This window comes from Argiope bruennichi, chromosome 3 (genome assembly GCF_947563725.1).
Source record: "Argiope bruennichi chromosome 3, qqArgBrue1.1, whole genome shotgun sequence".
Lineage (NCBI taxonomy): Eukaryota > Metazoa > Arthropoda > Arachnida > Araneae > Araneidae > Argiope > Argiope bruennichi.
Window position 1 is genome coordinate 137,923,925 of NC_079153.1, and position 15,846 is coordinate 137,939,770.

The following is a 15,846-nucleotide window of genomic DNA, read 5'->3' on the forward strand; positions in this document are numbered from 1 at the left end:
TTAGTATGAATTTGTCCAGCAATTAAAAGCAATTTGACTTTTACTAAGCAATAGAATATTCACTCTTAATTCTATCGCCAGAAATGTACGACTTCACCTAGTTATATATAAGGCTTTAACCCTTTTCGATCTGTCTATTCGTTTGAACAGACATAGCAACTTAAAAGCATAACATGTCTTGGTATCAAGAACATGTAATATGTGAACTTGATGTCACAAATGAAGATATGTTTATAAAGTTAGAATAAAAGCATAGGGCAGCTGTTTGTCTGTCTACCGCTTTATCCTAAAAGACAGAACTCACAAATGCAACTAGAATTTTTGATATATGATCTTGCCTTACAACTCTAAATTTGTATAATTTGAGTTCTGTCTATCAACGAAGAAAGATCCCGATAAACAAGCGCGAATCTCGAATTATAAATATAAACACAAGACTATGTTAGACTGTATCGAGGAAAGAATTCTTCTGCTTATTTACAAGAAAAGTATTTGATTTTTTTAAAAACTCATTTTTTTTGTCACTCATAATACAAACATAGGATTCAAACATATGCACAGTTGTCAAGAAATAAAGGAGATTGACTAATACGTTTGTTATTCCTTAACAAATATTAGAATCTTGATGTCCGTTCAAATTTAAAAAAATAAAAGTCAGAATTATTATTATTTTTTATTTTATGACGATGGCATATCATATAAGTTACCATAAAATAAAAACTAGAGATGCTTTGATTAATTCAAATAATAGTCAATTAGATGTATGCATTGAGTTACTTCATTTTGCAATTAGAAGTCTGTTCATTAAAAATTACTTTCATATCTAAATAAATTCCTATTTCCACTATTAAATGACCCGCTTTTGAAATAAAATCGGTCTGTTAATGCTCGGGTTCGATGCATTTATTCTTAGCCCCCCCCCCCCCCCCCGTTACAACACTCCTTTTCACTCATGTCTATCGTTCACAACATTTAACAAAAAAAAAAAAGAAAAAAAAAAAAAAAAGGCTCTTTCTCTATAATTAAGAAAGAGTTTCAATAAAAGTGTGAATGACAAGATTCATAATGAAGAACGTATTCAGTGAATCTCAACAACAATGCATGTGTTGGAAAATGAAATAAATAATTAATGGTTTTCGAATAATAAAGTCTGATGTCATTGTATGCGCTATTTGAAATCTAGATTTAATCTTGAATTTGAATTTGTTCAAAGATCAGATTGAAAGAAACCTAGCTCTCAGAAATACTGATTTTCGTGTTTGCAATTGTATTATGATAAAGTCAAACTCATCTGATGAATAAACTTTAGTCATTTATAAAAAGAAATAGTAGAATTTTGAAAACATATATAAATTTATTTAAAAACACTTAGTAAAATAAAAAAAAAAGTCAATAAAACAAGATATCTGAATCTCGGATGAGGCATATTAAAGATTTGGAATGTATTCGAATATTTCTTGTGCACAAAATCTATGTAACAATTCATCATACAAGTGGTCCTTCTTTATATAGAGAATCGAAGAGGCTTTCAAAGTGCTTCCTGGCGTGTCCGCGGCGCACTTTCAGCGTCGGAGACATCAAATCATTCTCCACAGACAGAGGTTCCGACAGAAAGGCAAGATTTTTGGCCTGAAAAAAAATAGATAATTGTCTCTATGATATTTAAGGATTCAAGAATCAATCAACACACACACACACACACACACACACACACACACACACACACACACACACACACACACACACACACACACACACACACACACACACACACACACACACACACACACACACACACACACACACACACACACACACACACACACACACACACACACACACACACAAAGAAAGAACAACTCAATGCATTCTATACTACAAACATACTACATTCTATACTACATAAAAATACAAACTGTCTTTTACCTAAATTGACAAAGTTGGTCCTGCAAGCGGGATAAATGTCTCAATCGATTTGGCTATTTACACTCCATTTTTATCTTATTCCACCAGTGACTTAAAATTTTTATAGCAACATTTCTTCATGAGAAATCGTTGCCATTTTTTGTTATAAAGTAGGGTATCTAACGTTTCCAACGTGAGGCATCTTTTTGGAAGGAGGAAAAAAACTTGCAACCACATTTATATCCAACAAATTAATAAATAAGAAAATAGAACATTAAATAAAGTAAAATTCATTTTTAAATTTAGGTAATTTTATGTGATCATTTTCATTCACAGGGACTTATTATAAATATTGAAGAGCTAGAACACTGAGAAACTGTTTGCAATTCCACTTGCGCAATTAACATTCACTTAAGAAGTCTTGCCTTAAAATAAATTTAATGCTACAGATGTGTACAAAAATATATAATCATAAAAAGAAAATACCCTCTTTGTTGATCTTTAAATATCACGCAAAAACCTTCATCGTCACAATGTTTTGCTCACTCAGTTTACGTGCACGCAGTTTGTATATTACAGCGACGATGCTATTATTCTACGGTTGTAGATCACACTTCATGTTTTCAAAACTATTTAAATTGGGCACAAATGAAATACCCGAGTTTTGTTTCACAGACAACTTATATGCTTTCTTTTACAATTGGAATATAATTTGTTCCGGCAACGCATTTAAAAGCAAAAATAAATAAATTACACTTCCTTCAAATTCTTGAATAGAAAAACTTTGAGGATGGAATTCTTGAATAGAAAACTTTGAGTATGGATTCTTGAATAGAAAAACTTTGAGGATTACTTGAAATGACAGACATCCTTAAATTGACCACATGAAGAATCGGGTTGAAATAAACTTGTTCTATTTTCAAATTTATACAGGATTTCTGGTAGGATGTGCGAGAGACATTTTTTCGCTGTCATTAAGAATGCAGAATAAACAAACAGACAATGTCGGTTTTGAAACAAGAGCTTGTTTTATCCCTTTTATCCAAAATTATCTGACATAGTTTAGTTAAAAAATAATCTTCTGAATTAAAGGTTAATAAAAAAATGAGTGTCCAGTTATTTGAAATCCAGAAAGGGATAGTTGTGAAAAATTTGCGCATTTGTATTATATGAATAGGGAAATGAATCGTTGTGTTGTTTAAAGCAAATCGTGTACGTGGCACAGGGCATAATAGAAATTATTGGTTATCGAATTTATCATTGAAATATATACAACAATTTAATTTGGCACATTATTGGATGGTGTAAAAATCTTTTTTAAACCAAAATATGAAAGCAGTGTTATACTTTCAAACTGAAAGAGACAAAAAGACACGTAAGAGAATTGCATCGGCCGATAATACAAAAATAAACAATCTAAATTAAAATGATCAACTCATTTGAACTGAAGTGCTTAAGATATTTGAACATCTGAATTAATTTCTAATAAATAGTCGATACTGGAGTTATTTCGGATATCTAGATCGTATTCGAGACTATTTCAAAGAGAAAGATAGGAGAATTTGAAAAAGCCATAAAATCAAAAGTTTCTGAATCGATTTTACTGTATACTATTAGTGTATTTAATCTTTTCACTAAGAAACTAGTTAAGATATAGCAAAAAAAGTTCTATTAAGTAATGATGAAAATAGCGAATACTTCCAATAAAAAGTGCCCATTCTTATTCTTAAACGTTTCCATGTAGATGCAGTAAGCCTAACTTGTTTAAAATATCAATTCGAAAAATGGAAATATCGTAAGAATAGATAAATCTAATAAAATTTATAATAAGATGGCATATTTCAACTACTGATGAAACCCGCCTTTGGCCTAAAATAATTATAAGGTGTTTTTTTTTCAGTCATACCAGCATGCAGAATGTTTCAGCAGTTTTTTTTCTTTATTCTTATAAAATGAGATGAAATAATCGATGAAAATTTTTACCTGTTCTAAATGATTGAGTTCTTTCTCATCTCCGATTTTCCGCAACTCCACTAAGAAACTTTTTCTCACTTCCTGTAAAATTTCAAAATTTTGTTAATAGAGAATACGCCTACCAATGCTATATACAATGTGCATTCTCTAATCTCTACTCAAAGGCAAATTTTTAAATCATTAGAAGTATGCATGGTTCTATTTGGAGAAATACTTTTAAAGTATAATCGCATTTTATGTTGTTTCAATCAATCAATATATTTCTGAAAAAAATTTATAAATTTAGTTTTTTTATATGTAACTTTCAGTCCTACTAATCATAGTTTCACCTTTCTTAGCACATTAAACATTTTAATCAAATAAATTTCCATTCTTCAGCGAGCAAAACTGGCTGTGTTGCGAAGCATTGAATTTCCATTAAAGATTCTTAGACATACTTAGGGATTAAAAAGGATATACAAATCTATATCTATATCTATACTTATAATAAAGCTCAATGTGTGTGTGTGTGTGTGTGTGTGTGTTGGCGCTCTACAGGCCAGACCGTTTGACCTACAGCTACCAAATTTGGTACATGTATACCTTGGAGGTTGGGAATGTGCACCTGGGGTTTCTTTTTTCGAATTTTTAATTAGAATTTTAATTATTAATTAAAAACTAACTTTCCCGCCAAAAAAATCTTCCATTTTCCCCACCGCCAACTTTTCCGCCAAAAAAATCTTCCATTATCCCCAGCGCCAAACGAGAAAGGCTTCCGTTTCTTTTTTCTCCCAACAGTAATGAGGCTAGGGTTAAAATTTTTCGGCGGATTATTTCAATCGGTTCTGTTTATTTTCTTAATGTTTGATGCATTTAAAATGAAACATTGTTAATGAATCAATCTTTCAGATTCATTCTGAAGTACTTTTGAATTAAAATAAAACAGAATAAAGGAAATTAAAAATTTCTAATCCGCATAGTGTTACCCCAACTGGCGTAGAAAAAATCACGTATTTGCGTTACGTAACCGGCGAAGAAAATTCACGCATGCGCATTCTGTTCCGATTGTTGCCATGACAACGTTATTAATGGATGATTTAAATTATTTTTGGGTTAGTTGCATGCTTTTGTAAGTAAATTGTATTTATGTTAGTTATATATTTTTTGTATATGCTTATAGTTTTAAGTACATCGTTTTTTAAGTAGTTTTTTTAAAACCTGTTTTCAACCGTTTATTTTAAACGATTCGTTTTTTTTTCTTAGTGTTTGATGCATTTAAATTTAAACATTGTTAATGAATCGATCTGCTCATAATGAATCTAAGAAAATTTTGTTGACCAACTCTTGAGATATTACATAAATTGAAAAAGATATTCTTTAGTGCTCATAAAGTTTAAACGCTGAGTGACTCTATTTTCAGTAATCAGATTATAAAAAAATGCTTTGTTGAAGTAAAAAATATTATTATATTAATTGAAGATAAATTCTTTCCACTTTAATTTAAAGCATAAATTCCACGGGTGCTAACAGAAAATGAGAGAGATACATATTACGTTATGACTGAAGGCCTTTATAATATTATGAATGAATTATATGATAATCAAAATTTGAAGTTTTAAAATATTTTGATGAAGAAGCTATTAAAGTAGAAATTGCATAAAATATTTCATTATTAAAATTTTAACGAACATTAAGATTGGCGAACCGGCTGGTCGCCAAAGGCGGCTAGTACTACAATAAAGCACGGCAAACGCAAATGGCTACTAATAAAAGGACTTTACTATTGAAATAAAAATAAAAGTAACATCCGTTAAAATTTGGAACACATGTTTAATCGAGTACTATTTCACAATTGCACAATAACAAATCTGCGTAAATAATAATACGCAAAGAGTGTGCTATTTGAATGATTAGTATTTCGAACATTTAGTTTAAGTGTTCAAAGAACTCCTATTTCGCCTTATACTTATCAAGCTGCCTTAAGCAGCGTTCACACGAGGTCAACTATTGTGCACAGTGGAAGGTCACGTTTACCTCAGGAAAATCACATGATCCCAACGGGGCAGTGGCAAATGGTTGTCTCATCGGGACAACTATTTGCCATTGTCCCATTGCGCCATGTGATCTTCCTGAAGTATGCGTGGCCTTCCACTGCGCGCAATAATTGGCTTCGTGTGAACGCTGCTTTAGAATGGGGAGAAGGCGCAGTTGAGATGCACTGGAAATGTTGCTATTCACGTAACTGAGCTGCACTCTCGCAAATTTGTCTTCTATCACACTTGATGTAAGCTTTTTATCTGGTGTATCCTCTTCTTTTACTTATTCGCTGATAGCGAGTCCTGTAATCATGTCTAAGTGTGAGACCCCATGTTCTATTGTAAAAATACTTTCTTTCTGCATGCTTGATTTTAAAAATGGTCAAGGAATTTCGAATTATCTCGCCTTTTGTTTTGTTTCGATAATCACACAATAAGCCTGGCACAAAACCTTGACGGACGAAATAAAATTGCTCATAATTGTCAAATGATTGATGTGCATGAAGAAACTCACTTTCTTCAATAAAAGCTGATTGATGTCTTCCACTTCCTTGTATCCTTTAGACCTCAACCAGTCTTTCAAAGCTGAGGGTTCGGGAAGCACTAAGGCAATGACGTAATTCTAAATAGAAAACACAATAAAGTGTAACAATAGCAAATACTTTAGTTTATATTATTGATGCAAATAACCCAAATTATATTGACGAAAAATAATTCTATTGCAATTAAATTTGAGTTTTAGTACTGAAGTAAAATAACACTCTTAAGATTCCAAATCAAATCTTAAAAAGGGAGGTATATTGTGATACTTGTAATTTGCATTTCCTGGCAGTTAATTCGGTTAATCTATCACTATTGTTTTTAAAAAATGAATTTACTTTATAAAATATGAATTATTTTATTACCCTTTTTGAAATGGAATTAAATTTACCCTTCAGAACGTTGCCTCTCAAATACATTAATTTGAGCTTCTGTTATGTACAAATTATTTAGCCTTCTGCTTTAGCCGCTGAATTTAAAACTGAAATTGTCAAAACTCCGGATATAGAAGAGAGAAATATAAATCATTTATATAGTTTTTATAACATTATTTCTTTTATTTACAAATTAAATTACAATGACAGTAGATACCTAAACAATCGATATTATTGCCTCATTTTGAAGCTAAGCGTTAGTTATTTTGGGAGAAGCATCACAATTTTGAACTGCGATCATATAATAAAAAGCGATAGCTAAACGCGTTTCTTTCTCTCTAATGGGATCTTTCATTTAATAAGTGTTCAATCTACTTCTATATTTCTAATATTTATTTTATTTAATTATCATGTTAATAATTTATTCAAATTCATTTTTTTTTTACTTTAGTAACAATATGAAAATATATTTTGTTTTTATTTTTTAATATGCATATCACGGGAAACATGACTAAAGCAATAAATTTTTTGAAAAACTAACCATTTTTATTAGTTAAGGATTGTGTACCTTGTAAGGATAAAAAATATTTTATTTTGTTCTTTCAGAGTTAGTCTGAGGAAAACCTCAGATCAAACGCTAGAACCTTCAAGCAAAAAGGCACAAAAGATCCAAAGAATAAAAATTCCCTGCAAAAAATCATCTCCACACCTACTAAGAATAATGCAAACAATATACATGAAAAAAAAATCATATAAATGACAGATGATATTAATGAGATACCTGATCCGAGTGTCCGTCAACGAATATTTGTGCAACCAGTTTGGACTGGCTATAGACCGTCTCAATTTTCTCCGGTGCAATGTATTCTCCCTAGGAAATCAAGTAAAGATAAACATCCATTTCCCAAAGGAGTTGGGTTACATATAAAAAGTCGGTGCTATTTAACACTTTTTCTATAAAAATCTTGTAAAGAGGGAAAATTTGCATTTAAAACATTCTAAATAAAAAAAGTAAAAATACACCAAACAACAATCAAAATAATATATATATACATATACATAAATATAAGAAATATATAAATATTTCTTATTTTTTATATACATAAAAGATAAGAAAGTACTTCATAATCATGCAAAGAATCTCACCTGAGACAGTTTAAACAGATGCTTTTTTCGATCGACAATTTTCAATGCACCATTCTGGGAGAGAAAAAAAAAGTAAAAATCAGCATATCGCAAGTTCAGTCTATTTTCCTGATGCAATATTTTTTTGGAGCTTACTTCCTCATTTCGCATCGGCTAAACAAATTGATTAGCAATGATAAAATTTCGTAGAGATTGTATCCAACTTTTAGAAAGAGAATTATCATAGAGTGTTTTTTAATTCAGAGGACATGCTTGTCTTGATGGAAACTCTTTAATGCAGGACAAACGGTTCTTATGCCTCAAACTTCCAATATCTATTTCATTTTAAGCTTAATACTTTGGAAATACAGAATGAAGAATGCAGTCATTGTAAACCAGCCCATTTTATTCCTTTAGTATTTCTTTGCTAGTTGCTATTCAAGCATCGGAGTAATCTTAACAATGAAAACAGAAACTCCTCCGAAGAATATCGATAAGGTGAACTAAGCAATATCGGTAATGTGAATTAACCAATCCACATCATCTTTTCTAAGAAAGAAATGAATACAATCAAATTGAACGCTCAGTTTAAGAGAATGATAATGGCACTGGAGTACGAGAATTACTAATAGTTGCAAGAGAAGCACATTAATTGGATTCCGTCCAGACAAGAATGCCTTCTTTTTTCTTCAATATTCATAATTTTATCGAAACGTAGATCTCACCCCTCTCAGACTTTTTATAATGATGTCTACATACCGGTAACCATCTGCCGATGTCCCCTGAGTGCTGCCATCCGTCTATAAGACTCTCTTGTGTAGCTTTTTCATTCTTGAAGTATCCTATGAATACAGTTGGACCTTTCATACACACCTACGGAACAAAGGGTGCATCAGAACAAAGGGAGAAGTATTACATTTTTTTTCATGCAGTATTGTTAAACTTTTATTGTTGAAACCTGCCATAACAATAAAATATTTTAAAAAGTGTTGAGAAGATAATAAGAAGTACATTATCAGCTGTTAGGTACATAGCATTTGACCACGCTATGCAATTCTCGTTCAAAACATCCCTTGTGTCGTTTCAAAACAGGACGTAAATATGAATAAAGTTAAATATAATTAAAGTTGAAATCTACATAATATATTAACAACAGAAGCTATCAATGCCAATGTTATTAGTATTGACTTATAATATTATTCTTTCATTAATACGATTTTAGATAAGCTTGAAGTTAAAGTTTTCACAAACCTTTTTTCTTCTCTCAGATTGAAACGGTATAAAGCAAATAGCAGTCCGCTTCAGAAATTTTAATGCAAAATAATGAAATATGATTAGAAGAACAGAAATTAACTCTCGTGTTCAAAGTAATATAACGTTTTTTTGAAAATTTGTACTTATATAAGAAAGAATTAATAATTTCATTTTAAATATTTTTTTATTTTCAAATTGCGTACACTTTCAAACAGGTGTCTGTGAAGATATAAATCGACTTTTCCCTTTAAAGTAAGTAAGTCTCATTTTTCCATCCATTAAATAGATAAAATAAAAACCAATTAAATAGAATCAATCAATTAGATGAACCACAAGGATATTTTGGTAAAAGTCCAGCCATTTTTAACTCTGATCAAAGGACGATTCTAGCAAGATGAAGATGATGCCCAATATTTTTACTATATTGTTCAAAATTTGTAACATTGCACACCATTATAAAAATATTGTTGAGTGCATCGTGCTGTTTGAATGGGCAACATTTGAGCCGGCACTCCCTCTGTAAACGTCCACATTTCACTAATGACTGATCGATGGATTCAAGGGCACTGGGTCAGAGTGCTACCTGCGTATTGAATGAAATCGGTTAGCAAAACGTTACTGTCTAGTCTTTCGAGACTAGCTATCGCAAACTAATCGCGCTTTAGACAGACTAATCGAATCGCACTTTACAAAAAACTTTGCAGTCGACAAAACTTTACCCCTAGACCAATGCGTATCAAACTCATTTCTCATTTTAAGAATCAAAAGGGCATCAAATGGAAGATATCTGATAATTTGATAGCTAAATCTAAATTCTCCAATGGATTAATGATATAGTATCGGTTTGGAGGTGAATGTCTCCCGGCTCAAAACTCGATTACAGTAAAGATCCGTCGTGCATGTGAGCCTAATGCACGTTAAATAAGTCAAACATTCTCCAGCTGATATAGTACAGAAGTTTGGAGAAAGGGGGCCAACTCAGCTTAAAATTACGAGGTCTGTCCCAATATGTCCCCCGTATCGCTTTAAAATCAAGACATTACTATAACTAAAAACTAAAAAAAATTCATCACTCCTAAAAAGAAAGGGATCTCAATGATACAAATTAAATAAAAAAATAATAAATAAATAAAATAAAAAAATAAAGGGCTTTCATTATAAAGTTTTTCTTACAGAAAATTTAGAGACCTCGTAAATAATCAATTTCTACAGATGCCTTCTGAAGAAAATCTGTTTTATTATCAAATCAATCCTGAATTTGGAATGGATTCAGAATTATTTTCTCCAATGTTAATTGCATTCGTAAATACAATTAACATAGGAGAATAAACATATTTTTTTATCAGTATGTGATAAAATCATGTATTTTATTAATTACATATTAATTTGTTTGTAATTAAAATGAGTTTTTATTTATTTTTTATAAAAGAAGATACACCTGCAAAAAATGAGCCTCAGAGAAATTTTGCAAAGAACACATCACATTTTTTTTTTGAAAATATAATCAGTTTTGTATGATTTTTCGACACAGTTTCAAATATCTGAATAGCCTGACATTCATCTTGATTGTTTGCCCTGAAATTTATAGTATTAATAAGATTTTGCTGATTATGAATACTTATCAATCAGCCACAAGCGAGAACGATTATCAACATTAAATGAAAGCAATATTACTTCACCAAAATCATCTTTTGAGAAGTATCCCATTTCTGGTACATCTTTTAACTTGATAAAATTACAAGGAAGAGGACCACCTGTGTTTCCTAAAAAGAAAAAGTGTTAAGAAAATGTGTTAGCTATCGCAATAAATTTAGAAATCTGTCGTATTTCAGTAAAACAGTGCAAAATTACTGAAATTATGCAAATAACCATATTTCACCTTTCTATCTGATGGTTATATGCAGATAAAGATTACCCAAATTTTTGAATCCTCAGAAGTCTTCATGAAAATTTCAGCAAATTTTATGTAAATTCGAAAATGATGATTTAAAATTAATTCTAAACATTATAAGAATATTTAAAATTTGGTTTTTCCCGACACTATTAACCAAGAAATTCGTATGAGAATAAAAACATGATTGCCCATTCTTTAAATTTCATTTGCGAATAAAAATTTACGAATAACAATAAAAGTACATCATGAGAATTCTAAATGCAGTTCAATCTTTCCCACTTTTTATTCTTTTTTTTTTCTTCTTTTCTGACATTTTATCCGATAACCTCAACATGCATTATCTTTATAGAGATCAGCGATTTTTTAAAAATTTTTTTATCTTGCTTTATGAAGCCTAGATTTTGATATAAATGAAATCCGAATGCTAAACCCTCTCTTACTTGTTATAAAAGAGATGTAGCTATCTAAACCTGTCCCATGAAATGAATTTGAATGAATCCGATGTATTTATATACTATACAGTACACTCCCGGGTATCTGGCCTAATGTAGTGGAAGGAATGGCCGGAAAATACAGAAGGCCGGTGTTCTAAGAATTCATTTCTTTGCCTATCAATACCAGAAGACAAAGCTTTTATACCAAAACTTACTGTTATAATGCGTATTTTCTCACTTCTTATTGAGTACTAAGTCCTCCATTTATCTCAATGTGAACGCAGCCTCAGTCCGATGAATCATAGAAGCAGCTGCCGGTAACGTGTAGAGTTAAAATAGAAGGCTCTATACTAGTAGTTTATATATATTATAAACTACACTGTAAGTTTCAAAAATTTACTAGAGAAAAAGTAAGAATTTATTAGAGGAAAAGTAAGCTAAAGGATATAAACTGCTCACATTTTAACATAAATTCCGTAGTAAACAACAAAAATGCAGGAAAAATAAACAGAACATAAACGTATATCGTAGGCCTAGCTCTTAAGTAAATTGGCTCAAAGTGATTTTATTTTTCATTGATAAATGATTACACAGATGTGAAAAGGCAACTCTAAGATATGAGTCAAAACTTAAAGATTTTAGATTTTGAAAAAATCCTCAACTGATGACTTAACAGTCACCTTGCCTTCCTCATTTAATAATGATAAAAGAAAACCAGGCCGGATATAAGCCGGATGGGGATTTTTAAAGTAATTCATATCTGAAAATAGTGACATGTGGAACATTACCACATTGATTTTTTTTTTTCACATTCAATACCGTATTTTTTTATCACAGCTGGAAGTATCTATTTTATTTGAATTACAGTTATTTCTTTGAATATTTATTACATACAAATTTTTTTTTCTTTAGATAGTTAAGTTTTATTTATTTTATGATAAAGCTGAAACTTTTCATTAAAAAAACAAATTGTTTCATTAATTAATATTGAGGATTGATTGATCTAATAACTGTTTTAGAAGGTTCAATTTATGACTACGGTTACAAAATGTATAGCTTTTCAACAAATGTAATTTTTTAAATTCGATCTATTGTTTTATATTAATTTGATGGATCTAAGTTATGATCCATCAATATTATTAAATTTTTTTAATCGAGAAAATTACAAATATTAGTACTATTATTACTACTATACTAAACTATTATAATTACTATTACTGTTTCTATTATGTTGAATTATTATTCATTGACGATGAATGAAGTGCCTGTAGCAGTCCACCTTTTCGTTTGCATCCCCCTGATTATATTATAAAAATGATTTGCTTCTGTATTTATTCATCGATGCATATTTATTCAATTACTATCTTTTTAATTGACTCGTGATCATTTCGAAATTTCCTGTTCCGGAGAAAGATAAAAATTTCTTACCTCCTTCGTACTCCAAAGGTAAAGTCATAGAAGAAGCTAGAGTCTCTGTTTGACCATAAGCCTCAAACACCTAAAAGAAAAATACATCCCATCTTAGAGGTAAGAAAATAGGTTACAAATTTGAAAAATGGCATGCGACACTCGTGATCTGGTGTTTGTGAAATATTGTATTTTCATTCAATAAACGCAGCAGTATTCACAGCACATGAATTTATTAAGGGCTTTGAACAGCACATCAGAAAACAACACACAATAACTATTACGACATCAGATATATTCAAACATTACAGTCCTTGATGGCCAACAATTAAATGATACACGCAATTTCACAGAAATCTCACTGACATTCCAAGCCGGTGTTTCAAATAAATTCTAGGCAGATTATTTTTACTTGATTACCAACGCAATCAATAGACAATTTCCTCAGTTTTAACAGGTGCCTTCCAAGCGTTTCTTACTATCGACTGACAGCAACCGAAGGAAATCGCGTCACTTCTTGGAAGGCAGAAAAATCCAGGGAGCGGACAATCGATCGTATGTGAGAGTACGAAGAACACAAAGGTGTATTAATTGTACCTATAACAAATGGCTTAACGTTTCTGTAAACAATAACAGGCAGAAAAATTGAATACAAAAGAAGCATTAAGGTTTGTTTACATACATAATATAGGCACCTACATTGTACGTATATCTATATTAAGTATGCATACGTAAACTCTGAATTAAGTTCCCTTGATTATTTCCATTTCACACAGGATATTGTGAAGCGAGTTCGCAGCCACTGACACGCGCTTCGTAGGCACATGCTTGCTCTGTATACGGATCTCTAAATTTGAAATTATTTCTTTTGTCTCCACTTTATTGGAATGCATTGTAGAATCTGTCTTAACTTCTCTTTTGTACAATAAAGAGTGAACAGAATACTAAAATGGCAGTGAAGTGGACTACCACATGAATGTTACCCATGTGGTAACATAACAGAGAAGTCATACAGAATAATTGCATTTGTAAGCAAAATAAATAAATAAATAAATAATATTAATAATTCTGTATTACGTATACGTTCTGTTTTATGTTCAAATTCAGAAGTTACGTTATTAATAAGAAAGTTACAGCCATTCGCATTCGATGCAATTGTTTTAAATAATCCTATATTTACCCTTTTCACTCGGATGGTGCTTGTTACTCACCACTCAAGACAGTGCATCATTTTGACGTTTTATTTATTGATTTATTCAATTTTGATTGTTAAAAACACCTGCGGAGAAGTAAGAAGAGGCAAATTAATTAAAATAAAGAATTCAAGTTGAAACAATTCCATATATTTATATTTCGAAGTAATACACAAATTTTTGTACTAGGTGAATAGTTATGCATCGAATTACTTTTCCCAGTGCAAAGGGTTAATATTGTGAATGGAACATTCTAGTATGCTTTGCTTCCTTTCTCTTACTAAGTTACCATTACTCTTGCTTCAGATTGCAAAATAGAAAATAGAAAAAAAAATTGTATTCCGTATTGACCACTGTTGGGAAAGATGCAACATCCGTGCTAAATTTCTTGCTTAAACCCCTTAAATAATCCATAACGAAATTCGACTCATCATGTGTAACCCCCCAGAAGAGGTTATTTGAATTAAGACAAATCCTAATTACTTAGCAATAAAATTTCGAAATCCAAGCATGCTAAATGGAAGATAAGAATGAAACTCATGAAGGGAAGGAACCAAATTTCATACACAAATTGTGGAGAAACCAATTCCACCAAAACATCTGTAACAGGATAACATCGATAGGATGTATTTTGGCTTCGGCGGAATAGAAACGGGTCACAAAATGAATGAAAGAAAAATGATTTATAAGAGATATCTTTAATGTTTTGAGTGACCCTTACAAAAATGAATGACAAGCAATATGAAAATGCACAGAAGACAATCTTTTATTTATCCACATTTGGATTCATTGATCTTAGTTCATTTTCAATGCGTGATCTTTCTTGATTTCCTAAGTGAACCTTTATCACTTTTTTCGAGGAATTTATCACCTTACGCCTTTTTCAGAAACTATATGAAATTTGGCATCCTTTCATTCTTTAGTCTTAGCCGCAGATATTTCCAAACAAGAAAAGTTACTTGATATTCACCCTGTACAATGTACCGTGCATTGAAATTACAGAAAACTTTCAACATTGAACAGTTACATGTTATTTGATACATTTGTGCGAAGAATAACTTTAATTTTTGAAAAAATTGAAGCAGATGCGAACAACAAGGTAATTATGCCATTGAACAGGATTTAGAAAAAAAGAAATAGCATGTTTGGAGCCTTGTTTGTCTAATGAAAAAGGTCACCATATTCAATCCACCGAATGTCACATTTAAATGAAGAAGTCGTAGTTCAATTATGTTTGGATCTATTGAAAATCCCGTTTTAACAAACAAGAGACCTATCAATCATTCGAACTCCAAAAATATCCATTAATTCTATCGAGAAGGATTCACTAATAGAATTCTTACAACGCAAATGTTTACAGAAATTATTAACAGAAACATAGTTCTACTGAATACAGTGGAACAATGCACACTTATCAGAAGTTTGTAAGCACGGAAGTAAATCACTTTAAGAACTTGATGGCACCTTGACTTTCGTTTTCAAAATCTTAGAAGAAAGCAAGAATCATTTCTTACGTAAGCGCCAGAGCCGCATCTGAAGAAAAACATGATTTCCGGGGAGATGGGAGCAGATGTCGTGATGATCATGTGGACATTCCCACCCAGAGCTTCTTGGAATTTTTTCAACACCAGCTTATCCCAGATGGATTGATTCGTCACTTTTCCTCTACGGAAAAATTACTTTTAAAAATGAAATCAAGTATTCAAAATTTGTATCAGTTTTAAAGATGTT

General features: G+C 31.1%; 1 protein-coding gene across 2 annotated transcripts in view; it reads right to left on the reverse strand.

The window, feature by feature from the left end:
- Positions 1-1,329: 1,329 nt before the first annotated feature.
- Positions 1,330-15,846, reverse strand: part of LOC129962578 (long-chain-fatty-acid--CoA ligase 1-like) — a 57,067-nt gene continuing 42,550 nt past the window's right edge. For both annotated transcript variants that reach the window (XM_056076370.1, XM_056076368.1), the window contains 9 exons: positions 15,630-15,780; positions 12,944-13,013; positions 10,862-10,950; positions 8,693-8,806; positions 7,955-8,008; positions 7,590-7,679; positions 6,409-6,516; positions 3,889-3,960; positions 1,330-1,629 (listed from right to left, as the gene is read on the reverse strand). In XM_056076370.1, the coding sequence (XP_055932345.1) occupies positions 1,486-1,629; positions 3,889-3,960; positions 6,409-6,516; positions 7,590-7,679; positions 7,955-8,008; positions 8,693-8,806; positions 10,862-10,950; positions 12,944-13,013; positions 15,630-15,780 (892 nt within the window). In that variant the 3' untranslated portion in view covers positions 1,330-1,485. The remainder of the gene's footprint in view (positions 1,630-3,888; positions 3,961-6,408; positions 6,517-7,589; positions 7,680-7,954; positions 8,009-8,692; positions 8,807-10,861; positions 10,951-12,943; positions 13,014-15,629; positions 15,781-15,846) is intronic.